At 40.9% G+C, this 18,568-nt stretch overlaps 1 protein-coding gene across 2 annotated transcripts in view; it reads left to right on the top strand.

The window, feature by feature from the left end:
• Ces1e (carboxylesterase 1E) overlaps nt 1-18,568 on the top strand; it is a 28,414-nt gene that overhangs the window by 9,254 nt on the left and 592 nt on the right. For both annotated transcript variants that reach the window (NM_133660.3, XM_006530651.3), the window contains exons 4-13: nt 870-1,003; nt 2,726-2,879; nt 5,228-5,332; nt 6,131-6,235; nt 8,038-8,076; nt 9,876-10,016; nt 11,396-11,476; nt 11,717-11,864; nt 17,037-17,168; nt 18,465-18,537. In NM_133660.3, coding sequence (NP_598421.1) covers nt 870-1,003; nt 2,726-2,879; nt 5,228-5,332; nt 6,131-6,235; nt 8,038-8,076; nt 9,876-10,016; nt 11,396-11,476; nt 11,717-11,864; nt 17,037-17,168; nt 18,465-18,537 — 1,112 coding nt within the window. The remainder of the gene's footprint in view (nt 1-869; nt 1,004-2,725; nt 2,880-5,227; nt 5,333-6,130; nt 6,236-8,037; nt 8,077-9,875; nt 10,017-11,395; nt 11,477-11,716; nt 11,865-17,036; nt 17,169-18,464; nt 18,538-18,568) is intronic.

Raw genomic sequence — 18,568 nt, 5'->3', positions numbered from 1 at the left:
CTGTCCTTTCTTCTGTCACTGATTCCTCTCCTTTCTTCTCATCACCACTTTAGCTAACTGGACTAATGAAGGATATCAAGATAAAGAAGAGGGACAACAGTGTAGCTTGGTGGTAGAGTAGCTGCCTGGATGCTCAGGGCCTTGAGTGTGATCCCCTGCATCACAAAAAAAAAAAGACTAGTTAAGTAACATCCACTCTAGAGAAGCCGTTGAGCCAGAAGCATTTGAGTAAGTTTGTTAGCCTGGGCTACATAGCAAGTACTGGGCCAGCTATCATTATTCTGTCTTAAAAATCAGACCCTTATCTGAGAGAGAAAGAGAGAGAGAGACAGAGAGAAACAGGGAGAGACAGAGAGAGGCAGAGAGAGACAGACAGAGAGAAAGAGAGGGGGGAGAAAGGGTGGAAGAAAGGAAGAAGAGGAGGACAAAGCTCAGGGTGGGACTCACTAGGTCACTTGTTCCTTCATCTTGTTGCACTCAGCGTCACCATCTGCACAGTCAGTCTTTGAGTCTGAGAATGATGAACTTGAGCCACTGACAATAAAGCCCTCACATGAGGAGGGTGGAGTGCTGGGGTGAGCATAACATCACTGGCCTCAGATGTTTCTATGATGATGTTTTCAGTTTAAGGAGGCCTGTAAAGACAGGGCTCGCGAGTCTTTGAAGAAAGGCAAGAAATGATGGGGAAGATGACATTCTAGGCCAAAGCATGGTAGAAAAAGACTGCCTGTTGTAGCCTTGTTTGGTACTAGTATGGCTTCCGTGATGTCAAAGTTGAGTCAGCTTAGATTTAGGCACTCAAACTAGACAACTTCTAGGGCCCTCCAGGGGAGCTTTCTGATGATCTGTGTTGCTGCATCTTTTTCCAGGTGATGGTGTGGATCCATGGAGGTGGACTAGTGTTAGGTGGGGCATCAACCTATGATGGACTGGTCCTGTCTACGCATGAAAATGTCGTGGTGGTGGTCATCCAATACCGTTTGGGCATCTGGGGATTCTTCAGGTAGAGTTTGAACTCTTCTATAACTAGCCCTCCAATATTAGTCTTTTTTCTTATTATATATCAGAATACCAGATCAATACTTGTGACATGTATAAGACAAATATTATTGAGTTAAAAATTTTAGAGGCTTGTCATCCAAGATACATTTTTTTCCTTCTGTTGGAGGTCTGGTGTGGGCCCTCATATTGAGATCAATATGGTAGAGGGACAGAAACGGAATCTTCAGGATGCAGAAGAGATCACCCACGAGACAGAAAGCTGGAAAGAGATGGCTGAGGAAGCCTTGCTATTTTTATACCTGGCTCACTAGGGAACTAACCCTGGTGCCATGAGATCACCAAGGGCAGTGTACCCAGTGACTTAATGGCCTTTCACTGGACCTCACATTTTACAGGCTCTAGTACTCCATCATTTTTTTGTATGAACACATCCAAATATAACTGCCAGAACAAAGATGCCAGGACTCAGTTCTAGTGATGCCAAGCATTTTAGAGACCTCTGTCCGGCTTATTCAGAAGGCATCCTGCTCCTCCACTAATGGACCTCACCTATCCATTAATTCTCCACCTATTACACTTGCTTCTCAGCTGATTTATGTGTTGTTCCCTGTGTGATTCCAGGCATAGATAACAGCTACTTCTGAACCACCTTTTGCAGAGTGGGCACATTGCTGTAGGGGATGCGTTGAGTTATGGCATGCTTATGCTATTCTGAGCAGGGGGGAAGAAACCAAACCTTCCTCCTTTCCCTGCATCCCACTGTGCTGACGCTGGCCATGCTGACTCCTGCTTGCTTGGCATAAAAGCCTGGAGGACATTTTGGACTCCACTTTTTCTTAAACTCAACATCTAACCAATAAACCAGTCCTTTTGGCTCCACCTTCAAAAAACTGACTTCATCTACTTATCATTTATTCCTGTCTTCCACTCTGATTAAAGTCTTACGGTTTAGGACTGGAGTATTGTTATAACCAGTGGGTTTTTCATTGTTGTTGTTTTGTTTTGTTTTTGTTTTTGTTTTGTAAACCTGTTACTTTTAAGGCATGAATTTTCTACAGAGTAGCCAGAATGCTATGACAAACAGGAGTTAAATCATATCTTGCTCCTGCAGATCATTTCCATACATGTGTAGAATCTCTTGCCAAGGCTCTCAGCACCTGCCCTGGCTGTGTCTGCTGCTAGCTACACCCAGACGTTCGTTTCCACGACCCCAAGGTCCTTTGTAGCTAATGCTTCTTATAACAAGCAGTAATATTTTATGATACCCATAAGCCTGCATGATCATTTTACTCAGGTCTCTATTAGCTAGCACTGCTCCCAAGAGGCCTTTCTTGGTCCTGCAGTCTGAAGTATCATTCACAGTTGCCCCCTCCCATCCCTACATCTTTCGTAAGTTAGATTTATTTTTATTTTCAAAGAACTTTCATTACTTGATACTCAAACCTCTTCCCACCTGTTCATGTTCACTATGCTCTGTAGTATGAGCTGAATACACTCAGAAGTTGGGGGTTTTGACTGTCTTGTTTCCAGATGAGCACTAACTAGCTCCTAGGCAACACTGCTCCTGGAAGATTGAGTGTAGAGTCCCAGATAGCATATTGCTAGAGAGATGAGAGGCTGATGAAGACATGTATTAGGCCTGCAGAGCACAACTTATTTCACTAAGAGCTCCCAGCTTACTTCTAGCTCATGACATATCTATTTTTACCCTGGTTTCTTTCAGCACAGGGGATGAACACAGCAGGGGGAACTGGGGTCACTTGGACCAGGTGGCTGCACTACACTGGGTCCAGGACAACATTGCTAAATTTGGAGGTGACCCAGGCTCTGTGACCATCTTTGGAGAGTCAGCAGGAGGTGAAAGTGTCTCTGTTCTTGTAAGTATTCCTGGCACCAGGCCTTACTAAGTATGATATCTGCTGATAGGATCCCTTGGAGACCAGATAGCCCAGCCACGGGGAACTTTGTTTTCAATGCCTAGATTCATGTTTGTATGTTTATTGCTCAGCATTAGACAACGGAAAACTAAGAACCAAACACTCCTCTGCTTCTAAGAGGCACTTTTATGCCCTACCATAAAAACGCACCTGCTATATATTATTTTTCTTCTCATGAGACTGAGTTCTCTTTCTCTTTGCACAGCACATTAACATACAATTCACTTTGTTCGGGGGGGGGGGGAGAAGGTTGAAAGTAAACTACAGATCGTAAAAGGGAAGGGCATGAAGTAGTTCGGGCACCACTATTTGGCTCCAAGCTAGACATATACATTGAGGGAACTAGAGCACTTGGAGCAGTCAGGGGGTCATCTTAAGTAGTCTTGTGGCTTCGAAAACCCAATAAAAAGGGTAGCAGTGTCTGGGACTGAGGGTCCAGGTGGGAATGGAGAGACGGTCGTGAGGAGGGGTGGACAGATGCTTCCCCAGGGAGACAGGGAGACAGGGGTCTCAGACACATTCTGATTATATGAGGAGTCAACTTGGTGTGGAGACAAGGAGTGGGAGATGCTGTGGGGATCTATGGAAACTTCTAGGAGTCCTCAGTGACCTGCCCACTCCCTGAGAACTGATCAGAGTACAAACCCATCACCATAATTTTCAAACATGTGGCTGAATATTTGAGGAAAAATGGTCTCGTTTTCCTCAGAGATAAGGGAAAGTGCAGATGAATTCAAAGAGGACATTTGGATGTGTATTACTGCAGTATTTCCACAACCTTTATCCATCCCTGCATGTATCGACCACCTCTCTCCTGTAAACCTGCCTTCCATCCTCTCTCCTTTCCATTGTATATGAGTGTTCCTGTGGCTCTTTCACTTATTTATGTTGCATAACTTTTTTAAATCAGTTTTTGAATGTTAGTTTAATTCTGCCATGATTTCCCCTTACATAACTAATATATAGAGTTATAGCGTCTACCTTCAATTCTGACCCTAAAGAAAATCTAAAAACTAGCTTTAGCTTGTACATTCTCTATTTGCATACTTCTACACATGGGCTATTTTGGAAACTTTATCACATAGGACTATTTTGTTCATTAACTGAAATATTTTGGTTCAAGGAAGAGAGTCCAAGTTCTTTTTCATGCTATCGCCTTGATGAGATAACTAAATATTATAAGTAATCTCCTAATTTATACAAAAAGCATTGCAATTCATTTTCTTTATTAGTTCTTGAATTACAATGTTTTTCACATAATATATTGATTTCATGCTTACAATCAATAACTTTAAATTCCTCCATATATTATGTACAATGTGATGATAAATTGGAATGGGTTGAAGGACAAATCTAATTGATTTTAACATATTTACATGCATATTGATAATGGAATATGCTTAAGATGAGACTTACATACTTGTTATTGATCCTACTTTTATTTCATTGAGATCTCATTAGAAACAAGGAATAATTTTGATTTCTTAGTACTTTTTAATGTTTTATCTGTGGACTGTGACATGATATTTTTGGAGAAGTTTCCATTTGCAGTTAAGAAGCCTTTGTATTCTCTACATCTTGGGTGGAATATTTTGAGTAAATCTGTTAAATCCAGTTGATCCACGGCATATTTTAGCTCTGAGATTTCTTTGCTTATTTTTAGTTTGGAAGACCTTTCTTAATACGAGGGTTGCATAATTAAGTCCTCCAATATGTTTGCTTCATATCTTAGGTGGCCTTTCATGTCCCTTAGTGATTGTTTTATAAAATTAAGAGCCTCTAAATGTTTGCTTATAATTGTGGTGCCTTCTAGATAAATTCATCCTTTATTAATATGTAGTGTTCCCTATCTCTTATAATTAGCTTTAGTTTGAAATATACTTTATCGACTACAAGGGTATCTATGCCTGCTTGTTTCCAGTTTCCCTTTGTGTGGTGATCTGCTTTCTCTGCTTCAGAATTCAGTGTGTGAACACCCGTCTGTTAAAATGGACTTGTCTTTCAGTTTTTTCTTCTTCTGACTCTTTGGCTGTTTTCTGTGAATGTTTCCAGGGGGATGTCCAAATGAAGTTCAGCCACAGGGTCAGGTAAAATTTGGTGCTGGCTGCCACGTGGGGCTACTGAGGCAATCCCACATTGGCCAGGAGCCAGCAGAACCAGAGAACCAGGGGGGGGGGGGGCTTCACAGGGTCATCAAGGTGATCAAACAGAGTCCAAACGCTGGTCCCACAGAATCCTGTGAGTGAGTCACTGAGTATAAAGTCACCTTCTCTACCTGTCTCTGCCAGGTGTTGTCTCCCTTGGCCAAGAATCTCTTCCAGAGGGCTATTTCTGAAAGTGGTGTGGCCCTCACTGCAGGCCTGGTCAAGAAGAACACCAGGCCTTTGGCTGAGGTAAATTCTACCCAGTGCTGTTCCTGTGTCCTTTTGTCTTCTCTCCTCACAAATCTCTTTTGCTATGGGGTACAGTTGACATTTTCAATGGCTAGAGCTTGTTTTGGGCTCACAACTAGGCCAAGTTCTGCAAGTTCTGAAGTAATTTTTTTTTTTGAATCATGTTCCTAGACATCCAACAACTCAGTACAAGTTTCGATATGGCAGCAAGCATTTCCCTGAGTACATCATATAGGTAATTTTTCCTCATAGGAAAGATATAATTCATATTTGGGTGGCAAAAGACACCTGGCCAGAGTGTGGAGGCAGTAGCTCTACACAAGAGAGTAGAATTCTTGGTTCTTTTTCCTTACCACACTGGCTTCTCTTAACACATCCACACTAACAATATTATGTTCACTTAACAAATTAGTTTTCATTTTTAAAACAGGGTCTGACTATGTAACCCTGGCTGCCCTAGGACTCACTCTATAGACCAGGCTGTCCTAGAATTCTCCAAAATCTGCCTGCTGCTACTTCACAAGTGTTGGACTTAAAAGAATGTGCCACAACACCTGATTCCACTTAACAGATTATAAAGCAGCACAGGCTTTAAATATTGAAATAGTCTGTATCAAGTCCCAACACTGACAGAGGCATCACTCTGAGGAGCCCAGAACCCACACCTGCTGGTACTGAGAATTTGGGGCAATCACGTATCGTCAGTAGAAACTGGGTATTGGATAGAACCCTAGGCTGTATTGACAGAGGTATAAGTACTACTCTTAACCTTTGCTTGTGGCCTGTGATCTGTTGAAGAAAATTGCTGTCATATCTGGTTGTAAAAACACCACTTCCGCTGCCATGGTTCACTGCCTTCGCCAGAAGACAGAGGAAGAGCTCTTGGGGACCACACTAAAATTGGTAGGTGAAATTGGTTGGCCTCTCCCAGTGCTCCCCAACCTTGTACTTTACCCCAGACTTCTTCACTTCATCTCTTCTGCAGTTTTGGAGAAACTACTTCGGGATATTCTCTTGCCTCTTGGCAATAGTGGCAGGCTTCTGTATTATTGTGATTGTTTTTCTTTCTCTCTCTTTTATAATGGAAAACTATCAGTGTTTTTTCATTATAAAGTATCATTTGGCTGATTTAGAAGCTATCTAAATTATAACAGTTATACCTTCTTTTCCATGTTTCAGGAAACTAGTTCTTATATAGATTCAATGATAATTACCTGCCTAACCATTCATTATCTTCCATATATCCATCCCTCCATTGAATTCACTGAAACCAGTCCACCAGTCTAGTATAGATATCGGTTGAGTCCAATATGGCTTTGGGTCTTGGATTCTAGTAGACCAGGCTCAAAAAATACTGAAGTCTATGTTTTTCAGAGTTAAAGATCTGCTGTCTTCTTTTTCTCTTTGAGATCTGCTGTCTTCTTTTTCTCTTTGGATTTCTGAGATGGCCTCACTATGCATCGTTGGTTGTTCTCTGAAAATTTTCTGTTTCACCATCTTCAGTGATGGTATTACAGGTATTCTCCTTAATAAATGTTTCACAACTATTTGAGTATCCAGAATGGAAAAATATGTCTTCCAACCACAGGTGTACCTATCACCTACAGGATTACTTTGTATCTTTGGGAAATTCCAGAGAACCTAAGATCACATGACATTTTTCTAAGAGTTTCAAAGGTGCTTCTATGACTATTCATTGAGAGACAAGAAAGGGGGGTAGGAGAGGGAGAGAAAGAGAGTCAGAGAGAGACTGAGTGAAAGGTCTACCTTGGTTGGTAGACCCATAATGCAGTTGCTTTCCATACATGGGTCAGATCCATTAGAATATGTCACATTGTAATCACACTGAACGTGACGAATGTAAAACACAGGAAAGCATGCAATAGGAAGAATTTCAGTGAGCATGGGCATTGGAGTTTTTGAACACAAGACTAGAACATTCACTTCAGGGATGTGTTGTGACTGAGCCTTCCAGTAACTAACACCCATGACATTCAGGAACAGAGAGGAGTCAGGATGTAGCTAGAGCCAGATGCTAAGATCGTACTTAGCATTTGCCACTCTCTATCCCTCTGTTGGCCATTATTTCTGGCTGCCTTCTCTATGCGGGAGGTTTGTTTTCTGGAAGGCTGAAGATAGCATCACTCAAGATCTATATGGCATCTCTTTAGAAGCCAACTTTCTCCAAATGTTATTGGTGTATTTGGTATAAACGGTACACTATCTTGTAGGTATCTTTGAACTGTTCTTTATATTTGGGGGCATGACCCCATGGCAACAGGAGTCACCTAAACTTATGACATCAGAAGGAAGAATGTTAGGGCTAGGCAAGCATTATCTCCTGACACTTCAGTCCTTCTCAGCCCATCTTACAATCTCCCTGCAAGTCCCCATATACTCCACATACAATCACATTGTTTTCACTGTATCTGCAGAGGAACGATGGGGTGTTATGAAGAACGCATAGGTGGAAAGATGAAGAGGACAGGTACCCATAGTAGGTTCCTTTCTAGATCTCCAATGCGCGCGCGCGCGCGCGCGCACACACACACACACACACACACACACACACACACACAGTGCACATAGACAGAGAGCACTGTAGGAATCAGGAAGGAGAGACTGGTCATACCCTAAACCCAACTCAGAGAATCAGCTTGGCACCAGGATGGCTTCCTAACACAACCTCTGTCTTATCTTCACAGAATCTTTTTAAGCTGGATTTGCATGGAGACTCCAGACAGGTAAGGATTATCGCTTTCAGGATTAGACCCCTCTTAAGTTTTAACAGTGCTTTCACTCCAAATAATAAGACTTCTGTTTGTGGGATTCTGGTTATTACTGTGTGTGCATTCCAGAGGCCAAGACAGGCGAAATAACTCATTCTCTTGTCAGTTAGCGTAGACAGAAAGACCATAGACTAGAATTGAACTTATTCCCAACTCTCTGCGGAGGGCTGTGATCAACAACTCTGTACCCTGGGGCTATTTGTCTCCTTGCCCCTTTCTCATACATATTCCTCATTCTCAAAAGGAGCTTGCAGGGACAGGCTTCACTAGAACATCCTGCTATCAGGAGGCTGAGATGCCACTAAAGGTTTTGTAAAAGGAACAGGCTGATGAGTCATGCAGGGAAGAGCCTAGAGTTTCATTCTCCTATGACCTGAGAAAGTCTACCTGCCATTTCTTCCCTCCTGCCTTTTCAATACCCAGCTATTGCCAGCTATGGTCCTGTCCTCTGTGTTTATCTTTCCACGGATCCCAGAACTTCCTTAAAGGGTCATATGGGAGTGAAATGAGAGTCTTTCGGGCATCCAGTAGTGATTTATTAAGGGCTTACTTTGTGTCTGGAGCTGATTTAACAGCCAGGACATGACAGTAAAGTGCATATAATCTACTGCTTTCTTGGACACTTCTGTCCTAGTAGGGAAGTTATGTAGCAGAAGAAAAAATATGGAATAACATATGTTTTCTATCTATTAGAATTAAATTGGGAGGTATGGAAATGAGAGGTGGGAGCCAAGTCGGAGTCCTGTAGGCCTAGCATCCCATTTGCAGTAAAGCTTTATCTTCTTGTCTCATCATTGATAATCACACATGTCCACCTTGTGGCCTATTTACTGCCATTTTTTCAATGTTTGCTGCTTTAAGTTATTTCTCTGCTTAAGATGCTCTAGAGCATAGTGCTACTGGTAAGTCCATTGTCCCAAGGCATGACAGGCTGTGACCAACTTTGGGGAGAAAACATGAGCAATAGCTGGGCTTCTGCCAGGCCTGAGTTCTGGTGCCTTTTGACCTTGAAGTCAGTGTTGATGAGCCAACATGACACTACACCCAAAAGAGAAAGAAAGAGCAGAGTAGTCATGTGATACCTTCTGTGTGTGAAAAAGGCAGGAAGAGATTGGAAATTAGGTAAATGAGTGGATTCATGAGACAATGCATTAAAAAAATCACAGTAGACTTCATGATAGTGAATCTGAAGCCAAAGAAATTTATTCTTATGTAACCCATGATTGGGGAAATGCTAAGCCCTATTAATCTGGTGTTTTATTATAAATAAGTTCTACGTGTCAATTATCTGTAATAGATTTGTTATATAACATGTTTTTAAAACTGGGACCCACATATAATACAAGGTTGATTAGACTGTTGGGAGCAGGTTCCTAGAAGCCTAGCCCAGTAAGTCCCCAGCAACAGTGGCTCAGAATTCACAGATGCAGAATTTATGTCAACTTCACAGGCATAACTATCAGGAATAGTGAGAATCACTCTGAATGATATAATCTACTACAGATGGAAATACATATTCAAAATAATATACATTTAATTTCACCTAAGGGCCCCTCTTCTTTCTTGCCACCCTTAACTTACTACTGAGATGTCCCAAATCAGGCCTTTGGGGCACATACACTATTAATGTCCTTCTTAGTACCCTAAGTCCCCACAGCCCCTACCCAAGCCATAGTGTCTATTTTCTGTCTTCTCCATTAGAAAGTCAGAGAGGGAGATGGGCTTCCCTGGCATTGTGTTGTTCTCTTCCTCAGAGCCATCCCTTTGTTCCCACTGTGCTTGATGGAGTGTTGCTGCCAAAGATGCCTGAGGAGATCCTGGCTGAGAAGAACTTCAACACAGTGCCCTACATCGTGGGAATCAACAAGCAAGAGTTTGGCTGGATTCTGCCAACTGTTAGCATGAACAGACCTCTTAGATAAGACCTTCCACTACCCATCACTACCCCAACATTTCTTTCTTCCTGGACCTCTGCTTGTACCTAGGGCATCTGTCTCTTGTTTCATATGAATACTTTCTTCGAGACATTTCTGGTTAACTTTAAGCCTGGGTGGTCCAGTCCTGGGAATCTTATCTCAACGAACAGTTTACCACACCATTAAACTTAGGTATTCAGAATGCACAGGCTGAGAAGGCCTACAAAATTAAGATCCAGACAATCAGACAAACAGGGTGTCTCTAAATGGAAAGGGCTGGATGTTCAGAGGAGTCTGACTAGGAAGCACAGCTTCCACCATGAACTTGGACAAATTTCCCATAAATCTCTGCATATATTCTCAATTTAGAGCATTGAAAGATTCAAAGTCACTCCATCATGACTTATAATACCCTCTTAAAGGGAAAGAGGGCTTTTCCTTTTCAAAGATAATTTAAAAAGCCAGAGATTAGGTTCTAGAATAAGGCAGGTTTCATTTGCGAATAGGGTAGCAAGAGAAAGAAAGCTCAAACATGACTTGAACTCAAGTCTCAGATAGAAACACCACTAACCCTGGAGATGTTGCAAGGCTGAAGAAGCTTGGAAAGGAGCCGTGGAGTGAGTGCAGAGTCTGGGTTTCAAAACTCATCTGCATGACAGGTCAAGAGGAAGTAAGAGCACCAACATGGTTGAGATGAAAAGAATTGCTACCCTGTGTGTTTACATTCTAGAGAGGTTACAAAATGATGGACATTTATTCTCAAGCATTTGGGTCTTTGGGTGTGAGGTTGCCACAGGCAGAGAAGTAAGGCCAACCCCAAGGTTTCTATAGTCAGTCTGGAGCAGGTGTTGGTGGCTGTCTATCCTTACCATGTCTTAGCTGAAGATGAATTTCTGAAAGCAGCAGACTTTACTAGCACAGTCATTATAGAGAGACCACTATTATCCTTCACGTGGCTTTCAGGTGATAAAAGCTATGTTGGAATTAGACCAAGTCTCTGTATAGGACTGAGATAGGCTGAAAGTGTCACCACTCTCACTGCAGAAGGGTCTTGTAGATAGCAAAGAATGCAATGGATGGCTTCTGCTCTCTCTTTTATGTCTGTGAGGTTTTGTTTCCTCTCTGCTCTGAGGGTCATTGTGCCCCCTAGCCTGATCAATACACATATTTAAGGTATCATTGGTCGTGACTGGATTTTTTTATAAATCCATCTGTTTCCCTGATTCTTTTAAAGCTCATATCCAGAATGCCCATCAAAGCCCAAATTAATATCTGTATCTGTTTTGCTATAGTTTGCCTGTCTGCTCCATTCTGATAATGTCTGTTTTTAAAGAGATGTTAACCATGTTTTTAAATAGATGATGAACTACCCACCCTCTGATGTGAAATTGGACCAGATGACGGCCATGTCTCTCTTGAAGAAGTCCTCTTTTCTTCTTGTAAGCACCCTAGGGACCATGACAGCTGGTTGAGAAACAAAGAAAAGCTGAGAACTTGCCCCAAATTGTAAACCTACAGAATTTCAGGAAAAGAATGGAGTCTTCTTTCTGTCCCCAGTTTTCTGATATTCCCACATCACTACCCAGGATTTGCTCAGGGCTCAAGAGATTCATAGTCAATGAACTAACAAGCTGGAGGAGTCATACATGCCACACTGTCACTTTCCTCATCCATTCTAGAACCTCCCTGAGGATGCAATTGCAGTGGCCATTGAGAAGTATTTAAGAGATAAAGATTACACAGGCAGAAATAAAGACCAACTTCTGGAATTGATTGGGGATGTGGTATTCGGTGTACCATCTGTGATTGTGTCCCGTGGACATAGAGGTGAGTCCCTGAGGTTGAACAGGAGAGAGACTTATTTTTACCCCCTTTCATCTGTGACTGGATTACTCACAAACATTTGCAAATGGGAAACTGCCAACATCAAGTCTCTAAGGCTGCATTTTGGCCTTCTCTTAGTATTGTCCTGTTTGATTTGTGCCAAAATCATCTGTGAAACTCACTGAAATATGGAGTAAATGGGAGGTGATCTCAGAGTTGGGACAAGAGGCCACAACAGAAGAAGGCACAGAGGCTGATACTTGGCTAAGCATATATTCACTGGAGCTGGTTCTAGGAAGGGCTGGGAAACCAGCAGAATACATAACCCAAGGTGATCCCATCTGGGTAGTCAGAGAAGAGTGTGTAGTAACCAGACAAAGACCCCTTAGGTAAAGAGTGACACATGGTGGATGCAGACAGAAGCCAGGCTATGAACAGGAACAAGTGTCACAGCAACAGCATCTATCACAGCTTCCTTATGTGAAGTTAGGCTGGTACCTGGGTTTAGAGGCCAAATACTGGGAGAGGTTTTAGAGGGGTTTGAGATCAGAATCAGTTTTAGAGTATTAACAGAGGGCAGAGTGGGAATGAGGGACAGCATCAGGAAGGCTGTTTATGATCAAGGAGGTCAATGAGGGAGGAGATCCATGTAGTGTAGGATGTAGACACTCTCTGTGTTCTTGGATAGCTTCTGTCCACCTTAGTGTGCCACTGTATGCAGGCTGAGGGCTATCATAGAACCTTCCTATGTGACCAAGTGCTAGGCATGGGTGTGAACCTCGGGATGATAAGCTCACCCTAGGAATGAGGACTTCTAGGGGTGCCATTTGTGGAGCCCTTCTTCACCTCAATCACCTAACTGCAACCCTAACTTTCTGGTAAAGATTTTTTTAAAGATTTAAGTTTATATTTTATTTATAATTATATTATTATAATTTATTTACATGTGTATTAAATATTATTAATACATTGGTATTGGTTAATTTTAATTAGTACCAACTAAAAATAATTTATATTAATGATTAATGCCAGTAAATAATTAATATCGACATCAACATCAATTATTTATTGATTACTAATATTAATAATTAATGTTAATAATTAATAAGTAATACATATTTATTCATGGTCAAGTATGTTTCTTTCTATGTGTATATATCCTGTTTCTGCTGGTTCTGGCAGAGGCCAGAAGAAAGTCATGGTAACCAAACCTAGATCCTCTAGAAGAGAAGCAAGTCCTCTTCGCCACTGAAGCATCTATCTAGTGCTCCACAAAGGTTTAAATTTTCTGTTTGCACCCATGATTTAAAGTAGCTGTAGGGGCCACCTGCTGTGATGTCAGTTTTCCCAGTTGCGGGTGAGAAGAAAAGGAGTGAACCCAATACTATAATGAGGAGAGAGACAAAGAATGAGTCTATGTAGTAGTATTGACAGCTATTACCCAAATGCAATAATAAAATATTTGATAATATAAATAATATAGATACTAAGTGATATTGCAGTTTATGAGTCAATGTAAAACAATTACTGTAGATTTGCTACCATAGCAAATTTTGTGTTTAGTGAAAATGACATTTTCTCTCAGCATTGCAGAATGTAACTCAAAAATGAAGCAGGAAGTAAATGAGATGGCTCAGCAGATAAAGGTTCTTGCTGCCAAGGCTGATGACCTGGGTTTAGTCCCTGGGACTCACATGGTTGTCCACACATGCACTGTGGTCTGCCCATCTCAATACAAAACACAAATAGATAGCTCTAATAAAAAAGGTTAAAGATGAACAGAATGATTCTGATTTTACAACAATCTACCCACTTCTGACCTCCAGCCTCTGACCCTTTCTTCTTTGATGTTTTGAGCTCTTTTTTATAGATCACATGCATGTAATAATGTAGACACTTGTCTATCTAGATCTGACTTCGTCCACTTAGCATATAATTCTCCATCTTTTTGTGATTCCTTTTAAAGGGCATACATTATTCCATCTATACTACGCCAGCGGTCTTCATGCATTCATCTATTAGTGGACACATAGTAATTCCATAACTTGACTTTGGTGAGCAGTATAATCACAGGTCAGATATATTTCAACACAGTGGTTTCAAATCTGTGATGTGGCGGTTCCATTTTTAACATGCTTTAAACACCAACTTCATGTTTTGTAGCGTACACGTTGTATGAGTGAGACTCCTTGTTTCTTCATCCTTGTCAAACACTACTTGTTATTAGCTTTTCATAAAATACATTTAGACTGGGAAAGATGCTAGCTCAATGTTGTTCTAATTTGTATTATATTAATGATCATTGATGCTAATAATTTTTATTGATCTTTTGTCCATTTTTACTTTTATTCCTCTCTTAAAGAAATGTCTACATGGGTCCTTATCATTTTTTTTTCCCTGTGAGAAAAGGTCTCTCTATTTAGACAAGGCCAAGGCATCCTCCTGCCTTTATGTCCCATGAGCTAGGATCATAGGTGCTCCCCTCACCCTCCACCCTGCTCTGGATCCTTACCCAAATAAATGGCTGTTTGCTTGCTTCTTTTTCTTGCTGTTGAATTCTTCACATCCCTTAGATACTTTGTAAAGCAATTCTCTATAGCATGGATCATTTGAAAACATGCCCCACCTTACACACAAGCGTGCACATGCATGCACAAACACACACACATGTACTCACACATGTACATACTCAGACATGGATTATTCATTATTTTTCCCTCTTGTGAATAAGTTTTGCAATGGGATATCTATTTCATTTTACAGTTTTTGCCCGAGTTGTCTCCACTTTGGGAATCAAACCCAGAGAGCCATGTTCTAGCCAACATCTTATAGTTTTTCTTCTGTTTTCTTGTAGCTGTCTTAGTTTCCCATTGTGAATTAGACTTACAATCCAATTTTCCATTCTCCTTCCCTGGCATCATGTATAACACCAAGTCTTTCCTTTGTATAAATCTTCTCTTTTTCTTAGTTCAACTAAGCTTATTAGTTTCACTTTTCTTTTTAAAAAGAAAGAAAAAAGAAACTTGATTTTCTTGACTCTTACCTTTTCTTATAGCTTCAGAACTCACTTAAAAAAGAAACCCTCTTATTTAGTTAGTTAGTTTTATGTTTGTTGGCATTTTATATTCATATATGTCTGGGCACCATATGTGTGTGCCTTGTGTCTATGAAAGCCAGGAGAGGGTATTTCCTGGGACTGTAGCAGCTATGGTTGTAACCCTCCATGTGGGTGCTGAGAACTGGATGCTGAGAATTGAACCCAGGTCCTCTAGAAGAGTAGCCAGTACTCTTAACTACTGAGCCAACTCTACAGTCCCTGCTTTTTATCAATCATGATTATTTCTCCTTTCTGCTACCCTTTGGGTTTACTTTGTTGTTCTTTTAGATCCCTTTAGTGTAACAGTAGATTGTTTGATATTTTTCTTCTTTTTATAATGTACTTGTTTAATGCTCTGAACGTTTCTCATACAACTACTTTTACTATATCTCATTAGTTTTGGCAAGCTATGACTCCATTTTTGTGTGCACACATTTGTATATATGTGTTTGTGTATATCTGGTATACACACATGTACATGAATGTTCATATTGTGTGGGCACTTACTTATGTGAGCATGTGTGTGGATACCAGACCTCTGTTGCTCTCTACCTTATATCCTGAGATAGGGCCTCTGGCTTGAACTCAGGACTTGATAGTTCAGCTGGTCTAACTAGTCAGAGTTCTCCAGAGATCCCGATCTATGCCTCCAGCATGCTAGGATTACATCAGCCTGCAATGCCAGAGGCAGGCTATACTGACATGCATCTTGGGCATCCAAACACTCATCCTCACTTTGTGTGGGGCATGTTTTTCCCAAAGAGATATGTTTCCATCACTGTTTCAATATGCTTTAAATTTTCCGCTTAGCTTCAAGACATATTAGTGGCTCAAGACCATGTTTATTTCCAAGAGTCTATCAGTAGTCTAAAATTGTTCCTGGTGTTCATGTCTGGTTTCAAACCATTGTGATCAGAAAAGATGCTGACTCTAATTCTAGTCTTCTTGTGTTAGCTGGGTATTGTATTGCATCCTCATATAGGATCTACTCAGGAGAATGTTCTGTGAGTGCTTGAAAACTATTATTGTTGGGTATAATATTACATGCAAAGCTATTAAATAGATTCTTCCTAAGATACTGATGAAGACCCATTTCCTTAGCAATTTTCTATCTGAATGAGCCATCACTGACTGTGCTATTGTATTGAAGCCCCTTTGTGATATTATTACACCTGACCTCTCTGGTGCTTCAGATATTCTAACATGGAGATGTTCTGGTCTAGGATGCTAAGAAAAAGTTTTCTAGAACAACTCCACATTTCAACTCCCCCTACTGTACACTTTTATGTCTTCGAGATTAGAACATATATCACTTTGTAATGACAAAATTTGGCTATAGCTATCATTTGATTTAGTTATAGCTATAGCTATTATTTGATTTAGGTATGTTTCACAATACCATTGTTTTGTCCCCATACTGAGAATAAGCTTGCTGTACACATCATCATGGCCATTCTGAGTATTGTTCACTGTTCTGTATCATTGACTTTTGTGTCTTCATTTGTCTCATGTTATCTATCTCTATCTTAATGTTTAATGAGGAAAGTAAGACATGGCTAGAGTGGTGAGTTTCATAAGATTTGATTTGTCTGAGAAAGCTGTTATTCTCTCACTTATGAAGGACAGCTTTCTCCAACATTGTACTCCTGAGACAAAAGTAACTAGTGCTCCATGTTTGCATGTATTTATCCTTAGAAATTCTCTCTTTCAGACAAATATCTTGGAAGTGCCTCACATTTTTCAGAATAGGTGGGGATAAAACACTAAGAATGCTTAAAACATGTCTGAATGGAGGACACCCAGCAAGCTGTGGATCATGAAATGAATGAACACTGTGGGTTATCAATGAACAACCCAGTGTGCTTACTAAATGTAGTGCATTCATAAATCCTTTTCCTCACATGAACATCACTGTCTTCTTCCACTAACTGCACAGTGCTAAGCACATCAAGAAGCTTGTGTTGAAGTGTTTCTCTTTTTGCACTGATACTCAGAGGTCTCTTGCATTACAAAGACCTTGATGCCATTCAAGTTTGTGTCTGGCAATATGAATGGTATGTGAATCTGTGTCTTCTCAGATGCCGGAGCCCCCACATACATGTATGAGTTTCAATATAGTCCAAGCTTCTCGTCAGAAATGAAACCAGATACGGTGGTAGGAGACCATGGAGATGAAATCTACTCTGTCTTTGGGGCCCCAATTTTAAGAGGTAATGGTGCTTTGCTGCCTGTGAGCTTGCGATTTGGAGCTTTGCGTTCCAAGGCTTCTGTGGCCTTGAGCATATCTCTCCTCCTCTCTTGATTTTCAATTCTCAACTCAGTGCAACAGGGATGAGCTCAACTCTCAAATTCCCAGGCTTTCTCCCACTACAGCATAGATAAGGAAAGGTGCATACTTCTTAGCAGCCAGCAGTACTCTGTGTCTTAGTTAGGGTTTTACTGCTGTGAACAGACACCATGACCAAGGCAAGTCTTATAAAACAAAACATTTAATTGGGGCTAGCTTACAGGTTCAGAGGTTCAGTCCATTATCATCAAGGTGGGAGCATGGCAGCATCCAGGCTGTCATGGCACAGGCAGGGCTGAGAGTTCTATGTCTTCATCCAAAGGCTGCTAGTGGAAGACTGACTTCCAGGAAACTAGGGTGAGGATCTTATACCCACACCCACAGTAACACACCTACTCCAACCAGGTCACACCTCCAGATGGTACCACTCCCTGGTCCAAAAATATACAAACCATCACACTCTGTATCAAGATTCTGATCAATAATGCACCAAGAGAAATGGCGTACGCGAGTATCCCGTTTGAAGACAAGGATGCCACTGATGCTTCATTCCTCATTCATAATGACATTTCAGAATGTGAGTGAGGATGAGATCATGCTGTTCTTACTCAGCATGACATATCAGAATATGAGTAATGGACAGGTCAGATGTCATGTGCATCAATCTGCCTATAGGCACACCTATCTGTATGTGATAGTTTAACTCTATAGTAATTAATATAATATGTAAAGAAATCCTTTCAGAGTGTCTTTAATACTTCAACTTCCAGTAGTTGCTATAATTCATGACTGTGAGCCACCTTATGGCTTTTTATGATATGCTCTGTAGCTCCCAAGATTATATCTTAGGGCCATTGTACATCTAATTGTGGGCTTATGGGGAATACCATAAGAAAAGATGCAATACCCAGAAATCCCATACACCCTGTGATCCAGAGAATTCTTCATCTGCGGCAATTTCATTTCAAGTAGCCTAGAATTGAACGTGGATGATCACAGCAGAATATACTATATGCCTGCTGTATAGTAGATAAGTTATTCTCAGACAGAAAGTATACACCCGCTAAGCATTGCCCTCTGTAATAAGGCTTTTGATTCTACAGCTTTGATGTAAAAGCCCAAACTTGACTCTTTTAATAATCTCTTGAGTGATACTGCTCTCATTAGCTCATGAACCATGAACTGAATAAAAAAAAAAGATTATTCTTACTCCTCACAGGTGGTACCTCAGAAGAGGAGATCAACCTCAGCAAGATGATGATGAAATTCTGGGCCAACTTTGCTAGGAATGGGTGAGTCTAGTGATGCAGATGGAGCCAAGTT

Source organism: Mus musculus, chromosome 8, assembly GCF_000001635.26.
Source record: "Mus musculus strain C57BL/6J chromosome 8, GRCm38.p6 C57BL/6J".
Classification (NCBI taxonomy): domain Eukaryota; kingdom Metazoa; phylum Chordata; class Mammalia; order Rodentia; family Muridae; genus Mus; species Mus musculus.
This window is presented reverse-complemented; position numbering and strand designations above follow the sequence as displayed.